Source organism: Trichosurus vulpecula, chromosome 5 (genome assembly GCF_011100635.1).
Source record: "Trichosurus vulpecula isolate mTriVul1 chromosome 5, mTriVul1.pri, whole genome shotgun sequence".
Classification (NCBI taxonomy): domain Eukaryota; kingdom Metazoa; phylum Chordata; class Mammalia; order Diprotodontia; family Phalangeridae; genus Trichosurus; species Trichosurus vulpecula.
The window spans coordinates 96,087,093-96,103,879 of NC_050577.1; the positions used below are offsets into that span (position 1 = coordinate 96,087,093).

The window sequence follows — 16,787 nt, forward strand, 5'->3', positions numbered from 1 at the left end:
ACATAGGAGATGACATTCCATCAGTTGGTGAATAGCAAAGCAAATTGTGGTACATGAATGTAATGACTATTATTGTGCAATAAGAAATGAATATGATGAATACAGAGAAGCATGGAAAGAGTCACACAATCTGATATGGAGTAAAGTAAGCAGAGCCAAAAAATCAATATACACAGTGACTACTACAATAGAAATAAATGGAAAGAACAACCACAAAGCAATCAAAAGATTATATTGCAAAATTGCAAAGAGGAACCACCAGAAGACATTCCCACCTCACTTAGTTTCAGAGGTATAAGGTCAGTGGCTGTGATAAATTGCACTTATTTCCAAACTTTTCAATGTACTGATTGGTTTTATTAACTTTTTCTTTTTTTCTTAAAAAAAAAAAAACAACCCATAATTATATAGACTGGTTCTGTAGAAGGGGAGGGATTCTGGGAGAAATTTGGTGATATAGAAATCAAAAGATATCAACAAAAATTTATTTAAAAAAATACCTGGGTTAGGCAGCATGGCACAATAGAAAGGGCATTAGTTCAGGAGTCCAGACATGCCCTGGCTCCGACACTAATTGGCCATTGGGATCCTGGGCAAGTCTCTTCATCTCTTTCAAACTCAGTTTCCTTATTTTATAAGAGGATAGTTTAGAGTAGCTTATTTTAAAGGCTCTTCCCAGCTCTAATAATTCCTTTCACGTACCTCTCCAGGGCACCTGATCCCTGAAGCATCTCTCCCCCTTCCCAGGGGAAGTAAATAATCCCAGCCCTTATGGTGCTACCTGAGATTTGTGTCTGGGCCCAGAACTTTCACAGGGAAGTAGGAACCTCAGAAAGGTTTTTATTTTTGTAATGTACCGTTTGTCCCCTAAGCAGGGCTTGAGGTTGGAGCCCATGGTAGGGAAGAAGGCAAGAGTTAACATCTCCACAAAGCCATACCCTAAACTTGTACCTTTGCAATTAAATTAATGCATCTTTTTCAGATAGTGTACTTTTTCTGTGATGCTCAAAGCACCGGCCTACACACTGTTAGGATGACTGTGTGTGCCTTTCTAGTCCAAGCTCTGGTGAAATGGAGACATCTACACAGTTTGTCTTTGCCTGCATCCTTCATCATCTCCATGCTTTGCGCCTGCTCTTCTTCCCAAGGGCCCCATGCCTTCTGGCTACCCTATAGTCTGAGAGAACGGGATCACCAGTGTTAGCAATTTGATGAATTAATCATCTTGGGAACCTCTGCATTTATGAAAAAGACAGCAGGGAGGAGTCCATGCTTCATGATGCCAGGAAGTACTGTGAGCACAAGGGCCAGCTTTGCTCCCCCTAGATTTTGATTTTCGTCTCTGTACACCACCTTGCGCACACACAGCAGGTGCTTAATGTGTTTGTGGAAGTCAGAAGACTCAGTCTTTAACAGTGGCATCTTGTTCCGGAGGTATTTTTGAGGACTGGGAGCTTCCTTATGTTCACCAGGTCACACCATCTAGGTGTCCACCTCCTCTGCCTATGCAGAAGGCTGGCCCTGGATGACCAGAAGGTGGATGGCTTGTGAGGTTTGGGACTCCTGAGAGTACTTCAGGTTACAATGGATGAGTCTGATAGATGTGGGCCCTTCATCCACCTTGGAAGATCACCTCATCCTATGTGATTCCTGTCCACTGCTTTCCATAAACCATCCACAAAGGATCCACCCGTTGTCTGGGATGTCTTCCTCTTCTTTTAATGGCTTTTATAATCATTCAACCTCTCGACTGTTTATATGACTGGCAACACACAATACCATGTGTGAAAGTCTTCCTTTTCCCTTTTCATGATGGATCCCCTAAGTCCACATACAGATTACTTTCTTTTTAAAAAACAAATTTTGCTGTATCATTTTTTACTTCATTATAATTTCCCCCAGTATCCCTCCCCTACTCTTCCAGAGTGCCATCCCACATAATAGACAGTATTTTTAAAGACAAAGAAGTCAGCATAACTAATCAGTACATCAAAAAAGTCTGAAAATATAGCATGATTACTTTCAAAGTTTTTTTAAGAGGTGATGAAGTAGGTATATAGGCAGAGTCTTATTCCTTCTTTTGGAATCTTCCCATCTTTAAGATATCTTGAAAGTTGATTTCTGTGTACCTTTGGACTTTATGGCCTTCAGTATGGATTTCTTCTGTTGCAAAATCAGTTTGCTTTGATCTTTCTGGAAGCAACTGCCCTGGATGTGTCATAAACTTTTCCACAGAGGACAAGTTAGCTCAAAGGCAGGCCCATCTGGGACTGTATCCCAGAGAGTTCTATTCTGAAAGCATCAGAAACACCTCATAGTAAGGGGACTTTCAGGTAGGTCTTCTGACCTGAAGCTTGAGCACAGCACCATGGGGAAAATGCAAGACCTACAGTGTAGAATCAGGGTCCAATGCTCTCCTCCCATGAAAGATCACACATAACTTGCTTCAGTCATATAGGAGTGTCAATCCCATATTAAGATTTTCAGGAGGCTCCATAGCATCCGGAGATGGTTCTTATGGGATCCTTTTTAGGATCTCTTTTTTTGTAGCATGGTTACATTGCTAGTACCAGAGAGGTGAAGAGATATTCTTGCCCTCACCCTCTTGGAGGTTACTGGGAATTTGACAGGTGCACAAATAAGCGTTAATACAAAAAAAAAATACCTAAGTGTATCTGTGAAAGTGAAGTGTGAATATTTCCTGAGTTCTCCTTTTTCTCTCTTTCTCCCAGCACATGATGGAATTGTCATAAAAATTGAAGTACAGACCAATGATGAAGGCTCTGAAAGCCTGGAAACACCAGAACCACTGGCAGGACAAGTAGAAGAACATGGCTTTCAGGAGTCAGAGCTGAGGGAAGCCTGTGAGGAACAGCCCGAGTCAGAAGCACAGCAGGAGGCCAGGCTGGGGGAATCCCCCGAAGACACCAGGGATTTCAGTGAACTGAAGCAGATGCTGGTGCAGCAGAGAAACTGTACAGGTAAGATGGGAAGGCAGAGACTGGCCAGCCTAGGCCCTCTTGTCTCGAGGGACTCACTGCCCCTTGTATGCCTGAAAGGGAAGAAGTGGGCAGGGGAAGCCTGTACCTGGGTGCCTTACAACAGCAGGGGAAATCTGGGCCTCTTTCAGGTGAGAGCTTTGTGCGATCAGGTCGTAGGCTTGGCAGCCACCAAAGCGTACCCTGCTATGCTATTGTTAAATTGAATGGAAAGGGAATGAGATGTGAAACTCATTGTAGGTGCTTAAAAAGTTTGTTTAATTAGACCAGACACAACTGCCACAAGGAGCCCAGAATTTCATACCAGAGAGTAATAGCTTTGCGCCCAGTTATGCTGTCCCTTCGTTCCCTCCTTTTGATTAAATGCCACGTTGGCAGGATGGTTCTGGTTCATGACTGCGAGGAGGGACACGTGCCTCTGGGGCAGGAGCGACGGGCTGGGGGTCCCGATCCAGAAACGTGGCTCCCAGGGCTCGCTGTACTGCCGTCGGACCCGCTGTGGTCTGGTCCCAGTCCCTGTGACTTCGACGAGTCACGGATAGCCCACCTCTCTGTCCTCTGTAAATGGGGGTGCCACACTTGGGGGTTGCTGTTTCCCTCCAGCTCTACCATCCCAGGTGCGCGGGGTGGGGAGGGGGGCGGAGTGGGGAGCAGCCCCGGAGAGGCGGCTCCCAGCCATGGGTCCGGGCGGTCCCTGCTGAGGACCGAGGACCCGGCGCTGCCCCATTGCTAATGGGGCCTCTCTCGCTCTCTCCCCCCACAGCCGAGGGAATCGTGATCAAGACCGAGGAACAGGACGAGGAGGAGGAGGAGGAGGACGAGGAGGAGGAAGAGGAGGAGGACGAGGAGGCGCAGCACTTGCAGGCCCTCGGGCCGCTGGCCGACAGATACGACGGTGGGCTCTTCCCGGCCCAGCTGCCGGTGGCCGTGCCCCCGGAGGGCCCCGAGAGCCGCCCGCACCCGCACCCGCACCTGCACCTGGGGGGCCGCGCCTCCGTGAAGCGCCTGGCGCCCCCCTCCCTGGGCGAACCTCGGGCCGCGGCGGCCTCGGCGGCCAACCAGCAGCGGAACCGCCGGGGCGAGCGGCCCTTCACGTGCATGGAGTGCGGCAAGAGCTTCCGCCTCAAGATCAACCTCATCATCCACCAGCGCAACCACATCAAGGAGGGCTCGTACGAGTGTGCCGAGTGCGACGTCAGCTTCCGCCACAAGCAGCAGCTCACGCTGCACCAGCGCATCCACCGCGTGCGCGGCGGCTACGCGTCCCCCGAGCGCGGGCCCGCCTACGCCCCCAAGCACGCGCTCAAGCCGCGGCCCAAGTCGCCGGGCCTGGGGGCGGGGGGCGGCGGCGGCTCCAAGCCCTACCAGTGCTCCGAGTGCGACAGCAGCTTCAGCCACAAGTCCAGCCTGACCAAGCACCAGATCACGCACACCGGCGAGCGCCCGTACACCTGCCCCGAGTGCAAGAAGAGCTTCCGGCTGCAGATCAGCCTGGTGATCCACCAGCGCGTGCACGCGGGTAAGCACGAGGTCTCCTTCATCTGCAGCCTGTGCGGCAAGAGCTTCAGCCGGCCTTCGCACCTGCTGCGGCACCAGCGGACTCACACGGGCGAGCGGCCCTTCAAGTGCCCCGAGTGCGAGAAGAGCTTCAGCGAGAAGTCCAAGCTCACCAACCACTGCCGCGTGCACTCGAGGGAGCGGCCGCACGCCTGCCCCGAGTGCGGCAAGAGCTTCATCCGCAAGCACCACCTCCTGGAGCACCGGCGCATCCACACCGGGGAGCGGCCCTACCACTGCACCGAGTGCGGCAAGCGCTTCACGCAGAAACATCACCTGCTGGAGCACCAGCGGGCGCACACCGGCGAGCGGCCCTACCCCTGCACCCACTGTGCCAAGTGCTTCCGCTACAAACAGTCGCTCAAGTACCACCTTAGAACTCACACCGGAGAGTGAGCCAGGCTTCCCCCTTGTTCCCGGGCCCTGCTTCTTGCCGGGTGGCACTCAGGGGCAGGGGAGACGAGGCAGGATCCCGCTTCTGTACCCATCCAGCCTCCTTGCCACCCCAGAGGACAGCAGACCCCGGATTTGAGGACGGGGGCGCTGAGGGGAAGCATACCCCTTTACTGTAACCCCCCCATCCCACCCTCTTCCCCCAGGAAAATAGGGGGTAGTGAAACCAGGTTGCACTCTGCCATCCTTCCCTCATCCTTTGCCCCAAGGGGGAGAGCGAGGGCCTGGGGAACCCCCTTGGGTTGTTAATTTCCTTGACAATAAAATGGATGAAACCAATCAGCACGGGGGGAGTGATTTGGCTGCCGGCCTCTGGGGGTCACCTGGGGGTGGTGCAGGTTGATTTAGTTGGGGATAGAACTTTATAATTACCTTTTGGATACTGTGGTTCTATTTGATAATAATAGAGTAATTTTTAAAAGACGAGTGTTTCCTGTTTGCTGTTTTTGTTTTTGTTTTCTTTTGTTTTGGGTGGGGTTGGCGTGGGACTGACTGGAGTGTGGTGTGGTCCCTGCTTGCCCAGCGTCAGTTCAGTTTCACTGGGCTGGCCTCCTCTGGGCCCCCGTAATGCTCAGCGCTTTGCTAGGTGAAGTCTGGCAGGAATTTAAGACCTGTCACTGCCGTCTCTAGGCTTACAATCTCATCCTGAGGAAATAAGACTGAGGAGGCCATCAGAAAACAGAGCCAGGACAGTAGTGTAATAAACGAGCTAAGATGATCAAGTGCCAAAGGGCCGGCATTCCCCGACTGGGCGAGTCCTAGGGCTGTAGGGAGGAGGAAGCCCATGGTGGCTGGAGTTACGTGGAAGGAAAAGGATTGTCCCATAGCGGATACTAAGATCCCTTCTTGGGGGCCTGCAGTGCAGCCCCCTCTTGGGCAGCGAGGTGACTGCTGCTACAAAGTACTTCGAATAGGTATGAAAGAGGGCACCAAGCCACTTTCTTGCCTCATCTCACCATCTAAATTGAACAGGCTGGGTGAAAATGGAAAGGAAAGATAAGTATTTACCGAGAGGAAAGGTGATTGTCACCATGCAGTAGATAAGGTACCAAACTGTCAGTCTCCACATCTGGCCTATGTTGGAGGACAGAGCAGAGAATAAGATGCTGGTTTAGAACTGGTTTAGAAAAAGTAAATTTTAAGGGAGAAGCCGAAGGAATGAATGTTAGAGCTGGAAAGCACTGACCCCTTTTACAGGTGAGTAAACTGAGACCCAAGGACAAAATGGATTATCAAGAGGGAGGCCAAAGGAAAAGAGAAGGTTATTCAAAGTAAAGTGGGGGCACTGTGGCCACTCACAATGACTTGTAGAGAGAACAGAATGAAAGGAGGAGCTGAAGAGAACGGGGAAGTGTGAAGGTACCATCCATCAAGTTCTGCGCTCAATGTGTACCCAGCCCTGTGTTAGGTTGGGTACGTAATACAAGGAATTACGATGCTTCCTGCCCTCAGGGAGTTTTAAATCTAGCTAGAGAGATAATATATCCATGAATCAACAGAATTGGGACTAGGATTGTAAAGGGGGAAAGGCAGGGCATTTGGGGTTAAGTGACTTGCCCATGGTCACAGCTAGTGTGTCAAGTGTCTGAGGCTGGATTTGAACTCAGGTCCTCATGACTCTAGGGCAGGTGCTCTACTCACTGGATCACCTAGCTGCCCCAGGACTAGGATTTTGGAGAAGATAGAAAGTCAAGCTGTTCAAAACCTCTGTCCATGGCCCCTGAGTGAGCGAGCCAAAGAGCCCCACCTGGTCATGCCATCCAGGGAATAAGTCAGCGCTTCTAGAACGTGTCTTTTCCTAGGAAATCCAGATTTAAAAAATAAAGCACTCACAAAAGATAAGCACCACCTGGAAAGCTGGAACCGCCAATAAAATGGTAGTTGTCTGTCTTTCCTTTCCTCCCACCTCCTTCCTCTTGGACATTCCCAACTTCTGATGTTCTTTCTTCCACCTAAATGACTCAGGACCCCAAGCTCCCCAAACATTCCCTTCTTTATTTCTTCCTCTTCCTACTCCCCCCCCCCCCCCCCCCACAGTGAGCTCCTATTCCCTCTGTGCCCACAAGGAGGACATCATCTAATTCGTGCCTTACTATGAGCTAGTTTCTGATAATGGCTTAGGGGAGGTTACTCCTGGTAGAACTGAAAGCAGTTGACAGGGTTACTCCTCTAAGGAAGGCTTCATTTGAGTAGATGTTGGAGAAGCAATGCTTTAACCCATAAGAATAATTTTTTAGATATATATTATTTTATTTTTAGTTTACAACATGCAGTTCCACAAGTTTTTGAGTTCCAAATTTTCTCCCTGCCCAAGACAGCATGTGATCTGATATAGGCTCTACATGTACCTTCACGTTAAACTTATTTTCCCAATAATCAAGTTATAAAGAACAATTATAACCAATGAAATGAATCATGAGAAAGATGAAACAAAACCAAAAATAAAATTAAAAAAAAGAGGGACCAAGTAGTATGCTTCAATCTGCAAGAAATAATTTTCTAATGGTGGGATTTCAGACAGCCCGGCAGTCAAGTCAGGGAGAGTTTTACAGTGAAACAAAAACTTGGATTGGAAATCAGAAGGCCTGGGGGTAAATCCAAGCTCAGGTACCTCCTGAAGAGACACATGAGCTTGGCAATCTTGACTTCTACCAACCTCACTTTCCTTACCTTTTTTAAAAAGAGGTTAATAAGGCCTTCTGCCTCAAAGTAGAATTGTGAGAAAAATGTTGTAAACCTTAATGACCTATTGAATGTAAGTTATTATTGAGAAAATAATGTGAAGTAAAAAAAAAAACCCTGGCATCTCAAATCATGTCAGGGAGACAACCTATTTCTCTTCAGGCCAATGGCCAGCCTGGTCTCTATATGGAATGGTAGCTTAGAAGCCAGATTAATATTATTTGCTTCCAGATATAAAGCCCACCTTGAGTATTACTGGATTGTAGAGTACAAGGGGGAGAGCAAAGTGTGAAAAGATTGAAAAGGCAGGGGGAGGGGTCATAAAAGAATTCGAATGCCAAAGAGAGGAATTTACATTTGATCCCAGAGATTGCCTGACCATGACAAGATGGCACAAGACAGTGCCTGCTGCCAGTCTACCTCAAATGGCCCGCCTCAGTCAGCCACAGACCTACATCGAGACCCTGGAGCAGGGGTGGGGAAGCTGTGTCCTCAAGGCCTCTTGTGACTCTCTAGGTTCTCAGAGCCTTTTGATTGAGTCCAAGTTTTACAGAGCAAATCCTTTTATTAAGGGGAGTTTGGATTCAGTCAAAGGGCTGCACTTGAGAACCTGGAGGGCCACATGTGGCCTTGAAGCCACAGCTTCCCCACTCCTGCCGTGGGGATTGGCTATACCATGGATCTGTGGACAATGGCAAGGGGTCTGCCCAAAGAAGAAGGTATTGATGGCTGGTGTTCCTGTAGGCCATGGGGCATAACTTAGACTTAAGGCATATAACTGTAGAACAAGGAATCCCTGGTTTAAATCAAGGTGCCCCCTATCAGCTGCTTCTCCTCTTCCTCCTAGGCTAGGACATGACATTTGAGCAGAGCCAAGAGGAAACCCCTCATATTCTCCTACTTGACCTCCTGCCACAGCCCAAGCCTCATCTTTAGGGGTAGAAGGCACAACTCAATGAGTCATATGCTAAGGATGCTAGTGGACATCAGGCTACAATCATCCATATGACTCCACCTTGTCTCTGGACTTAATGATACATTCTTCCTTTGGCTTTTTGAGAGGGGGAAGGCATCTAGGGAACTTTAGTTCTGATCAGGCAAAAAAAATTGTAGATGTTCCCTCTTTACTCCCTTACTAGACTCTAGTGGGGCCAAAAGAAGCCTCAGAGGATGCCACCAGCTACTCAGTGCCAAATGGTGACCACTTCAAGTCAGACCACTTAACAACCGTTGGAGGCCCAGAGATATGAGGCCACTCACTCTATACAAATCAATGAAAACCATGAGTACATAGGTACTGGACCCTAGGGCCTGGTAATGGCCTGGACTTGCATCCAGCATCTGCTTTTGTCCTGCCAATGACAGAAGTCTTGCTTGTGTGTCTGTGAGTATGCCTCCTACTGAGGACCACTGGTTGCTGATGTGTTCACAGGATCTGCCCGGTATCTTATCTCCATGGACGCCTATTAACCACTTTACTACTCCTCTTTAAACCCACCAATTCAAACCAGCCCTGCCCATCCTCATACCCAGGGATCACATCAGAGCAAAACAGGTGGACAATTCGAAGGGGCTGAGGGGCAATGTGGGCATCAGAGGGCATGCTGAAAGCTTAGGGGCAGGAAGGAATAACGCAAAGACAGGAAAGAAAGGTAGGGAGTAAAAAAAGGCTCCACTTCCATCTCAGGTCACCACACTGCCCATCCAAATATTTCAAATCTAGGGGCACATGATCATGAGGCTGACTTGTTCCTGGAACAGGCAAAAAGACGTTGGCTAAAGTTGAAGAATCAGCTGGTTGAAATTAAATAGTGAATTCTCTTAAAAAGGTAACCTAGAACAATGACCAGAAAAATAAAGAATAATGAAGAAATGAAAAGAAGGAAGCAAGAAAACAGACTTACAGGAATGTGGCAGTTGGCAGGGCTAATTACATATGGAGTGGCCTACTCCAATAGGCTGTAACGTGGGGCACAGTACCAGGGTTAAGAAAAATGTGGGATTCTAGAAGCTAAACACTCTCAAGGAGGAACACAAAATTATAAATAAAGGTGGAGAAAAAGAATCAATCACAAAAACAGAAAAAAAAAAATGATCAGCATACTAAAAGACAAAACTAGTACTCATGAAAGAAATGCTTGAAGTTAAAAAGGAAGATAGACAGGGGACAGACAGGGTCAAGGGGTAAAGGGCAAAAAGGACCACTCTTCCTCCTGAGGGACAGACTGCCTTGCAGGTGGGCTTCAGTGAACCACAGAAACCAAGCAAGGATTTGAGGCAGTTGTATAGGGCACACGGCTGAGGCACCTGTAGGGCCTGTCTGCTGGGTGCCCACAGGGCCTAAGACATGACGTACAGAGCATCAGGACAAAGTGCAGAGATGCCTATGGCTCCAAGGTTATGACGAAAGGAGCCACTAAAAGACCTCTTGGCTCGAAGCGGGGGGTGACTGGTGTCCCCAAGGACAGGGCTGACAGCTGGGTGCCGCAGAGGCTTCTCCCAGCCACTGGCAATGCCTCTGGAATCCAGCTGCAGTGGGTGTGGCGGGCAGCTTGGAAAGGTGCTAATTGAGGGTGTCCCTGTGGGCCAGGGGGTATAGCTCAGGGGTAGAGCATTTGACTGCAGATCAAGAGGTCCCTGGTTCAAATCCAGGTGCCCCCTACCAGCTGCCTCACCTTTTAGGCCTTCCAGCTGCTCCTCTTCCTCCTGACCCTGCAGCTTCCTGCCCTGGCCTCAGCCTGAGCAGGACCTGTGGCTGGCATACTCCACAAAGGCTTGGCCCAGGCCCAGGCCCGGCTCCAGGCCCAGCCACCGGCTGGTCACCCCCTGACCTCAGGCTGCCACCCCCTGTGCCTCGTCGTCGCACCACCTTGCCTCTCTGGGGCCTTGAGGCCACCCGCTTCCCGGAGCACTTTTGGCTTGTGATGGCCTCAGCAGGCAGAGAATCTGAGCAGGCCCAACTGACTTCCACCTGGGGCCGCCGTCTCTCCTCTCACAGCCTCTTCAGGGCCCGGCAGAAGTCTCAGGGCAGTGCCGCCAGCTGGTCAGGGCCCACTGCTGACCAGCCAGACTTCATTCAGCACAGACCCCGGCACCTCAGGGCCATCGGGACTCAGGATCCTTCCCACATGCCCGGGTCAAGGAAAACCACAGGTGCCCACTTCCCGGGTCCAGTGCCCAATCTCGCGTGCCCCATCCTCTTGCTCCCGGCTCACTGGTGGAGGGCTCTTCTTCTGACTGCCAGTGTGTCTCCTGCCGCTTTTGCTGGGGCTTCTGATGTGCCTCCAGCCTATTCCTGGTGCCCTGCCTGCTGGGCCGGCTGCTCCCAACCCTGACCTCCACCCCTGGTTCCCGTTAGCGCCAAAGGAGCAGCGAGATCCCAGCGGGGCCTCGGGAGAGGCTCTTCTTGCTCCCAAGGACTCGAGGCTGCCAGGCCCGCAGCCTGCTGGCTGAGCCTGCAGGGCCCTGGGGCTTCCCGGCGCGTGGCTCAGGCCCAGGCAGCCTGCCTGAGATTCCAGAGGTAGCTAGCTCGATGCCAGCTGTGCCCCCGTGAAGAGGAGCCGCCACGAGGGTCAAGACAAGGTGGACAGTCTGGCAGCCACGGGAGATGGAAGGCCACGTGGAGAAGCCAAGAGGTGACTGGGCCTGGACAGGCCCGGTTCAACATGGGCACAGAAGACTCTCCAGCTCACACTGGCTGCAGAGCCTGGCCTGCTCCTGCACAGACCGTAGGTATCTGGCCACCGGTGGCCTGCGCATGCCAGCCTGGCCACGCTGAGGAAAGGCCTTCCCGCATTCCATGGACAAGGGGCTGAGCAGCAGGCCAGGGCTGCTTGCTTCTGGGGAAACAGAGAGGGCCTTGCAGGCTGGCCGCCCAGGCCCAGAGCGGAACCCGGCAAGGCCAAAAGCACCCCCATTCCTGCTGAGGGATATGCTTCCTTGCCTGTGGGTCTCAATGAACCGCAGAGACCCAGCAAGGGTTTCAGGGGCTTGTCCTGGGGACTGGGCTGAGGCACCTGTAGGGCCTGTCTGCTGGGTGCCCACCTGGCCCTTCACGCGAGGTACGGGGCTGGGGAGGGGTGTCGGGACAAATTGCGGAGACGGCTAGGGCTCCCAGGCCAACGGGCAAGCCCCAAGGAGCCACTGAAGGACCTCTTGGCTCTTGGGGGCCCCCAGAGAGGGGCCACTGGGGGTGACTGGTTTCCCCAAGGGCAGGGCTGACAGCTGGGTGCCGCAGAGGCTTCTCCCAGCCACTGGCAATGCCTCTGGAATCCAGCTGCAGTGGGTGTGGCGGGCAGCTTGGAAAGGTGCTAATTGAGGGTGTCCCTGTGGGCCAGGGGGTATAGCTCAGGGGTAGAGCATTTGACTGCAGATCAAGAGGTCCCTGGTTCAAATCCAGGTGCCCCCTACCAGCTGCCTCACCTTTTAGGCCTTCCAGCTGCTCCTCTTCCTCCTGACCCTGCAGCTTCCTGCCCTGGCCTCAGCCTGAGCAGGACCTGTGGCTGGCATACTCCACAAAGGCTTGGCCCAGGCCCAGGCCCGGCTCCAGGCCCAGCCACCGGCTGCTCACCCCCTGACCTCAGGCTGCCACCCCCTGTGCCTCGTCGTCGCACCACCTTGCCTCTCTGGGGCCTTGAGGCCACCCGCTTCCCGGAGCACTTTTGGCTTGTGATGGCCTCAGCAGGCAGAGAATCTGAGCAGGCCCAACTGACTTCCACCTGGGGCCGCCGTCTCTCCTCTCACAGCCTCTTCAGGGCCCGGCAGAAGTCTCAGGGCAGTGCCGCCAGCTGGTCAGGGCCCACTGCTGACCAGCCAGACTTCATTCAGCACAGACCCCGGCACCTCAGGGCCATCGGGACTCAGGATCCTTCCCACATGCCCGGGTCAAGGAAAACCACAGGTGCCCACTTCCCGGGTCCAGTGCCCAATCTCGCGTGCCCCATCCTCTTGCTCCCGGCTCACTGGTGGAGGGCTCTTCTTCTGACTGCCAGTGTGTCTCCTGCCGCTTTTGCTGGGGCTTCTGATGTGCCTCCAGCCTATTCCTGGTGCCCTGCCTGCTGGGCCGGCTGCTCCCAACCCTGACCTCCACCCCTGGTTCCCGTTAGCGCCAAAGGAGCAGCGAGATCCCAGCGGGGCCTCGGGAGAGGCTCTTCTTGCTCCCAAGGACTCGAGGCTGCCAGGCCCGCAGCCTGCTGGCTGAGCCTGCAGGGCCCTGGGGCTTCCCGGCGCGTGGCTCAGGCCCAGGCAGCCTGCCTGAGATTCCAGAGGTAGCTAGCTCGATGCCAGCTGTGCCCCCGTGAAGAGGAGCCGCCACGAGGGTCAAGACAAGGTGGACAGTCTGGCAGCCACGGGAGATGGAAGGCCACGTGGAGAAGCCAAGAGGTGACTGGGCCTGGACAGGCCCGGTTCAACATGGGCACAGAAGACTCTCCAGCTCACACTGGCTGCAGAGCCTGGCCTGCTCCTGCACAGACCGTAGGTATCTGGCCACCGGTGGCCTGCGCATGCCAGCCTGGCCACGCTGAGGAAAGGCCTTCCCGCATTCCATGGACAAGGGGCTGAGCAGCAGGCCAGGGCTGCTTGCTTCTGGGGAAACAGAGAGGGCCTTGCAGGCTGGCCGCCCAGGCCCAGAGCGCAACCCGGCAAGGCCAAAAGCACCCCCATTCCTGCTGAGGGATATGCTTCCTTGCCTGTGGGTCTCAATGAACCGCAGAGACCCAGCAAGGGTTTCAGGGGCTTGTCCTGGGGACTGGGCTGAGGCACCTGTAGGGCCTGTCTGCTGGGTGCCCACCTGGCCCTTCACGCGAGGTACGGGGCTGGGGAGGGGTGTCGGGACAAATTGCGGAGACGGCTAGGGCTCCCAGGCCAACGGGCAAGCCCCAAGGAGCCACTGAAGGACCTCTTGGCTCTTGGGGGCCCCCAGAGAGGGGCCACTGGGGGTGACTGGTTTCCCCAAGGGCAGGGCTGACAGCTGGGTGCCGCAGAGGCTTCTCCCAGCCACTGGCAATGCCTCTGGAATCCAGCTGCAGTGGGTGTGGCGGGCAGCTTGGAAAGGTGCTAATTGAGGGTGTCCCTGTGGGCCAGGGGGTATAGCTCAGGGGTAGAGCATTTGACTGCAGATCAAGAGGTCCCTGGTTCAAATCCAGGTGCCCCCTACCAGCTGCCTCACCTTTTAGGCCTTCCAGCTGCTCCTCTTCCTCCTGACCCTGCAGCTTCCTGCCCTGGCCTCAGCCTGAGCAGGACCTGTGGCTGGCATACTCCACAAAGGCTTGGCCCAGGCCCAGGCCCGGCTCCAGGCCCAGCCACCGGCTGGTCACCCCCTGACCTCAGGCTGCCACCCCCTGTGCCTCGTCGTCGCACCACCTTGCCTCTCTGGGGCCTTGAGGCCACCCGCTTCCCGGAGCACTTTTGGCTTGTGATGGCCTCAGCAGGCAGAGAATCTGAGCAGGCCCAACTGACTTCCACCTGGGGCCGCCGTCTCTCCTCTCACAGCCTCTTCAGGGCCCGGCAGAAGTCTCAGGGCAGTGCCGCCAGCTGGTCAGGGCCCACTGCTGACCAGCCAGACTTCATTCAGCACAGACCCCGGCACCTCAGGGCCATCGGGACTCAGGATCCTTCCCACATGCCCGGGTCAAGGAAAACCACAGGTGCCCACTTCCCGGGTCCAGTGCCCAATCTCGCGTGCCCCATCCTCTTGCTCCCGGCTCACTGGTGGAGGGCTCTTCTTCTGACTGCCAGTGTGTCTCCTGCCGCTTTTGCTGGGGCTTCTGATGTGCCTCCAGCCTATTCCTGGTGCCCTGCCTGCTGGGCCGGCTGCTCCCAACCCTGACCTCCACCCCTGGTTCCCGTTAGCGCCAAAGGAGCAGCGAGATCCCAGCGGGGCCTCGGGAGAGGCTCTTCTTGCTCCCAAGGACTCGAGGCTGCCAGGCCCGCAGCCTGCTGGCTGAGCCTGCAGGGCCCTGGGGCTTCCCGGCGCGTGGCTCAGGCCCAGGCAGCCTGCCTGAGATTCCAGAGGTAGCTAGCTCGATGCCAGCTGTGCCCCCGTGAAGAGGAGCCGCCACGAGGGTCAAGACAAGGTGGACAGTCTGGCAGCCACGGGAGATGGAAGGCCACGTGGAGAAGCCAAGAGGTGACTGGGCCTGGACAGGCCCGGTTCAACATGGGCACAGAAGACTCTCCAGCTCACACTGGCTGCAGAGCCTGGCCTGCTCCTGCACAGACCGTAGGTATCTGGCCACCGGTGGCCTGCGCATGCCAGCCTGGCCACGCTGAGGAAAGGCCTTCCCGCATTCCATGGACAAGGGGCTGAGCAGCAGGCCAGGGCTGCTTGCTTCTGGGGAAACAGAGAGGGCCTTGCAGGCTGGCCGCCCAGGCCCAGAGCGGAACCCGGCAAGGCCAAAAGCACCCCCATTCCTGCTGAGGGATATGCTTCCTTGCCTGTGGGTCTCAATGAACCGCAGAGACCCAGCAAGGGTTTCAGGGGCTTGTCCTGGGGACTGGGCTGAGGCACCTGTAGGGCCTGTCTGCTGGGTGCCCACCTGGCCCTTCACGCGAGGTACGGGGCTGGGGAGGGGTGTCGGGACAAATTGCGGAGACGGCTAGGGCTCCCAGGCCAACGGGCAAGCCCCAAGGAGCCACTGAAGGACCTCTTGGCTCTTGGGGGCCCCCAGAGAGGGGCCACTGGGGGTGACTGGTTTCCCCAAGGGCAGGGCTGACAGCTGGGTGCCGCAGAGGCTTCTCCCAGCCACTGGCAATGCCTCTGGAATCCAGCTGCAGTGGGTGTGGCGGGCAGCTTGGAAAGGTGCTAATTGAGGGTGTCCCTGTGGGCCAGGGGGTATAGCTCAGGGGTAGAGCATTTGACTGCAGATCAAGAGGTCCCTGGTTCAAATCCAGGTGCCCCCTACCAGCTGCCTCACCTTTTAGGCCTTCCAGCTGCTCCTCTTCCTCCTGACCCTGCAGCTTCCTGCCCTGGCCTCAGCCTGAGCAGGACCTGTGGCTGGCATACTCCACAAAGGCTTGGCCCAGGCCCAGGCCCGGCTCCAGGCCCAGCCACCGGCTGCTCACCCCCTGACCTCAGGCTGCCACCCCCTGTGCCTCGTCGTCGCACCACCTTGCCTCTCTGGGGCCTTGAGGCCACCCGCTTCCCGGAGCACTTTTGGCTTGTGATGGCCTCAGCAGGCAGAGAATCTGAGCAGGCCCAACTGACTTCCACCTGGGGCCGCCGTCTCTCCTCTCACAGCCTCTTCAGGGCCCGGCAGAAGTCTCAGGGCAGTGCCGCCAGCTGGTCAGGGCCCACTGCTGACCAGCCAGACTTCATTCAGCACAGACCCCGGCACCTCAGGGCCATCGGGACTCAGGATCCTTCCCACATGCCCGGGTCAAGGAAAACCACAGGTGCCCACTTCCCGGGTCCAGTGCCCAATCTCGCGTGCCCCATCCTCTTGCTCCCGGCTCACTGGTGGAGGGCTCTTCTTCTGACTGCCAGTGTGTCTCCTGCCGCTTTTGCTGGGGCTTCTGATGTGCCTCCAGCCTATTCCTGGTGCCCTGCCTGCTGGGCCGGCTGCTCCCAACCCTGACCTCCACCCCTGGTTCCCGTTAGCGCCAAAGGAGCAGCGAGATCCCAGCGGGGCCTCGGGAGAGGCTCTTCTTGCTCCCAAGGACTCGAGGCTGCCAGGCCCGCAGCCTGCTGGCTGAGCCTGCAGGGCCCTGGGGCTTCCCGGCGCGTGGCTCAGGCCCAGGCAGCCTGCCTGAGATTCCAGAGGTAGCTAGCTCGATGCCAGCTGTGCCCCCGTGAAGAGGAGCCGCCACGAGGGTCAAGACAAGGTGGACAGTCTGGCAGCCACGGGAGATGGAAGGCCACGTGGAGAAGCCAAGAGGTGACTGGGCCTGGACAGGCCCGGTTCAACATGGGCACAGAAGACTCTCCAGCTCACACTGGCTGCAGAGCCTGGCCTGCTCCTGCACAGACCGTAGGTATCTGGCCACCGGTGGCCTGCGCATGCCAGCCTGGCCACGCTGAGGAAAGGCCTTCCCGCATTCCATGGACAAGGGGCTGAGCAGCAGGCCAGGGCTGCTTGCTTCTGGGGAAACAGAGAG

The 16,787-nt window shown here is 55.1% G+C and overlaps 1 protein-coding gene and 4 non-coding genes across 5 annotated transcripts in view; all 5 read left to right on the forward strand.

The window, feature by feature from the left end:
- Window positions 1-5,391, forward strand: part of ZNF777 (zinc finger protein 777) — a 31,422-nt gene extending 26,031 nt beyond the window's left edge. Inside the window, exons 6-7 of the mRNA XM_036759090.1 lie at window positions 2,733-2,981; window positions 3,763-5,391. Of these exons, the coding sequence (XP_036614985.1) occupies window positions 2,733-2,981; window positions 3,763-4,952 (1,439 nt within the window). The 3' untranslated portion in view covers window positions 4,953-5,391. The remainder of the gene's footprint in view (window positions 1-2,732; window positions 2,982-3,762) is intronic.
- A 4,889-nt stretch (window positions 5,392-10,280) lies between these two features.
- TRNAC-GCA lies at window positions 10,281-10,352 on the forward strand. The gene has a single exon. It is a non-coding gene; the product is annotated as a tRNA-Cys (tRNA).
- Window positions 10,353-12,027: 1,675 nt separating this feature from the next.
- On the forward strand, window positions 12,028-12,099 carry TRNAC-GCA. The gene has a single exon. It is a non-coding gene; the product is annotated as a tRNA-Cys (tRNA).
- A 1,675-nt stretch (window positions 12,100-13,774) lies between these two features.
- TRNAC-GCA lies at window positions 13,775-13,846 on the forward strand. Its single transcript has one exon. It is a non-coding gene; the product is annotated as a tRNA-Cys (tRNA).
- A 1,675-nt stretch (window positions 13,847-15,521) lies between these two features.
- TRNAC-GCA lies at window positions 15,522-15,593 on the forward strand. The gene has a single exon. It is a non-coding gene; the product is annotated as a tRNA-Cys (tRNA).
- Window positions 15,594-16,787: the final 1,194 nt, after the last annotated feature.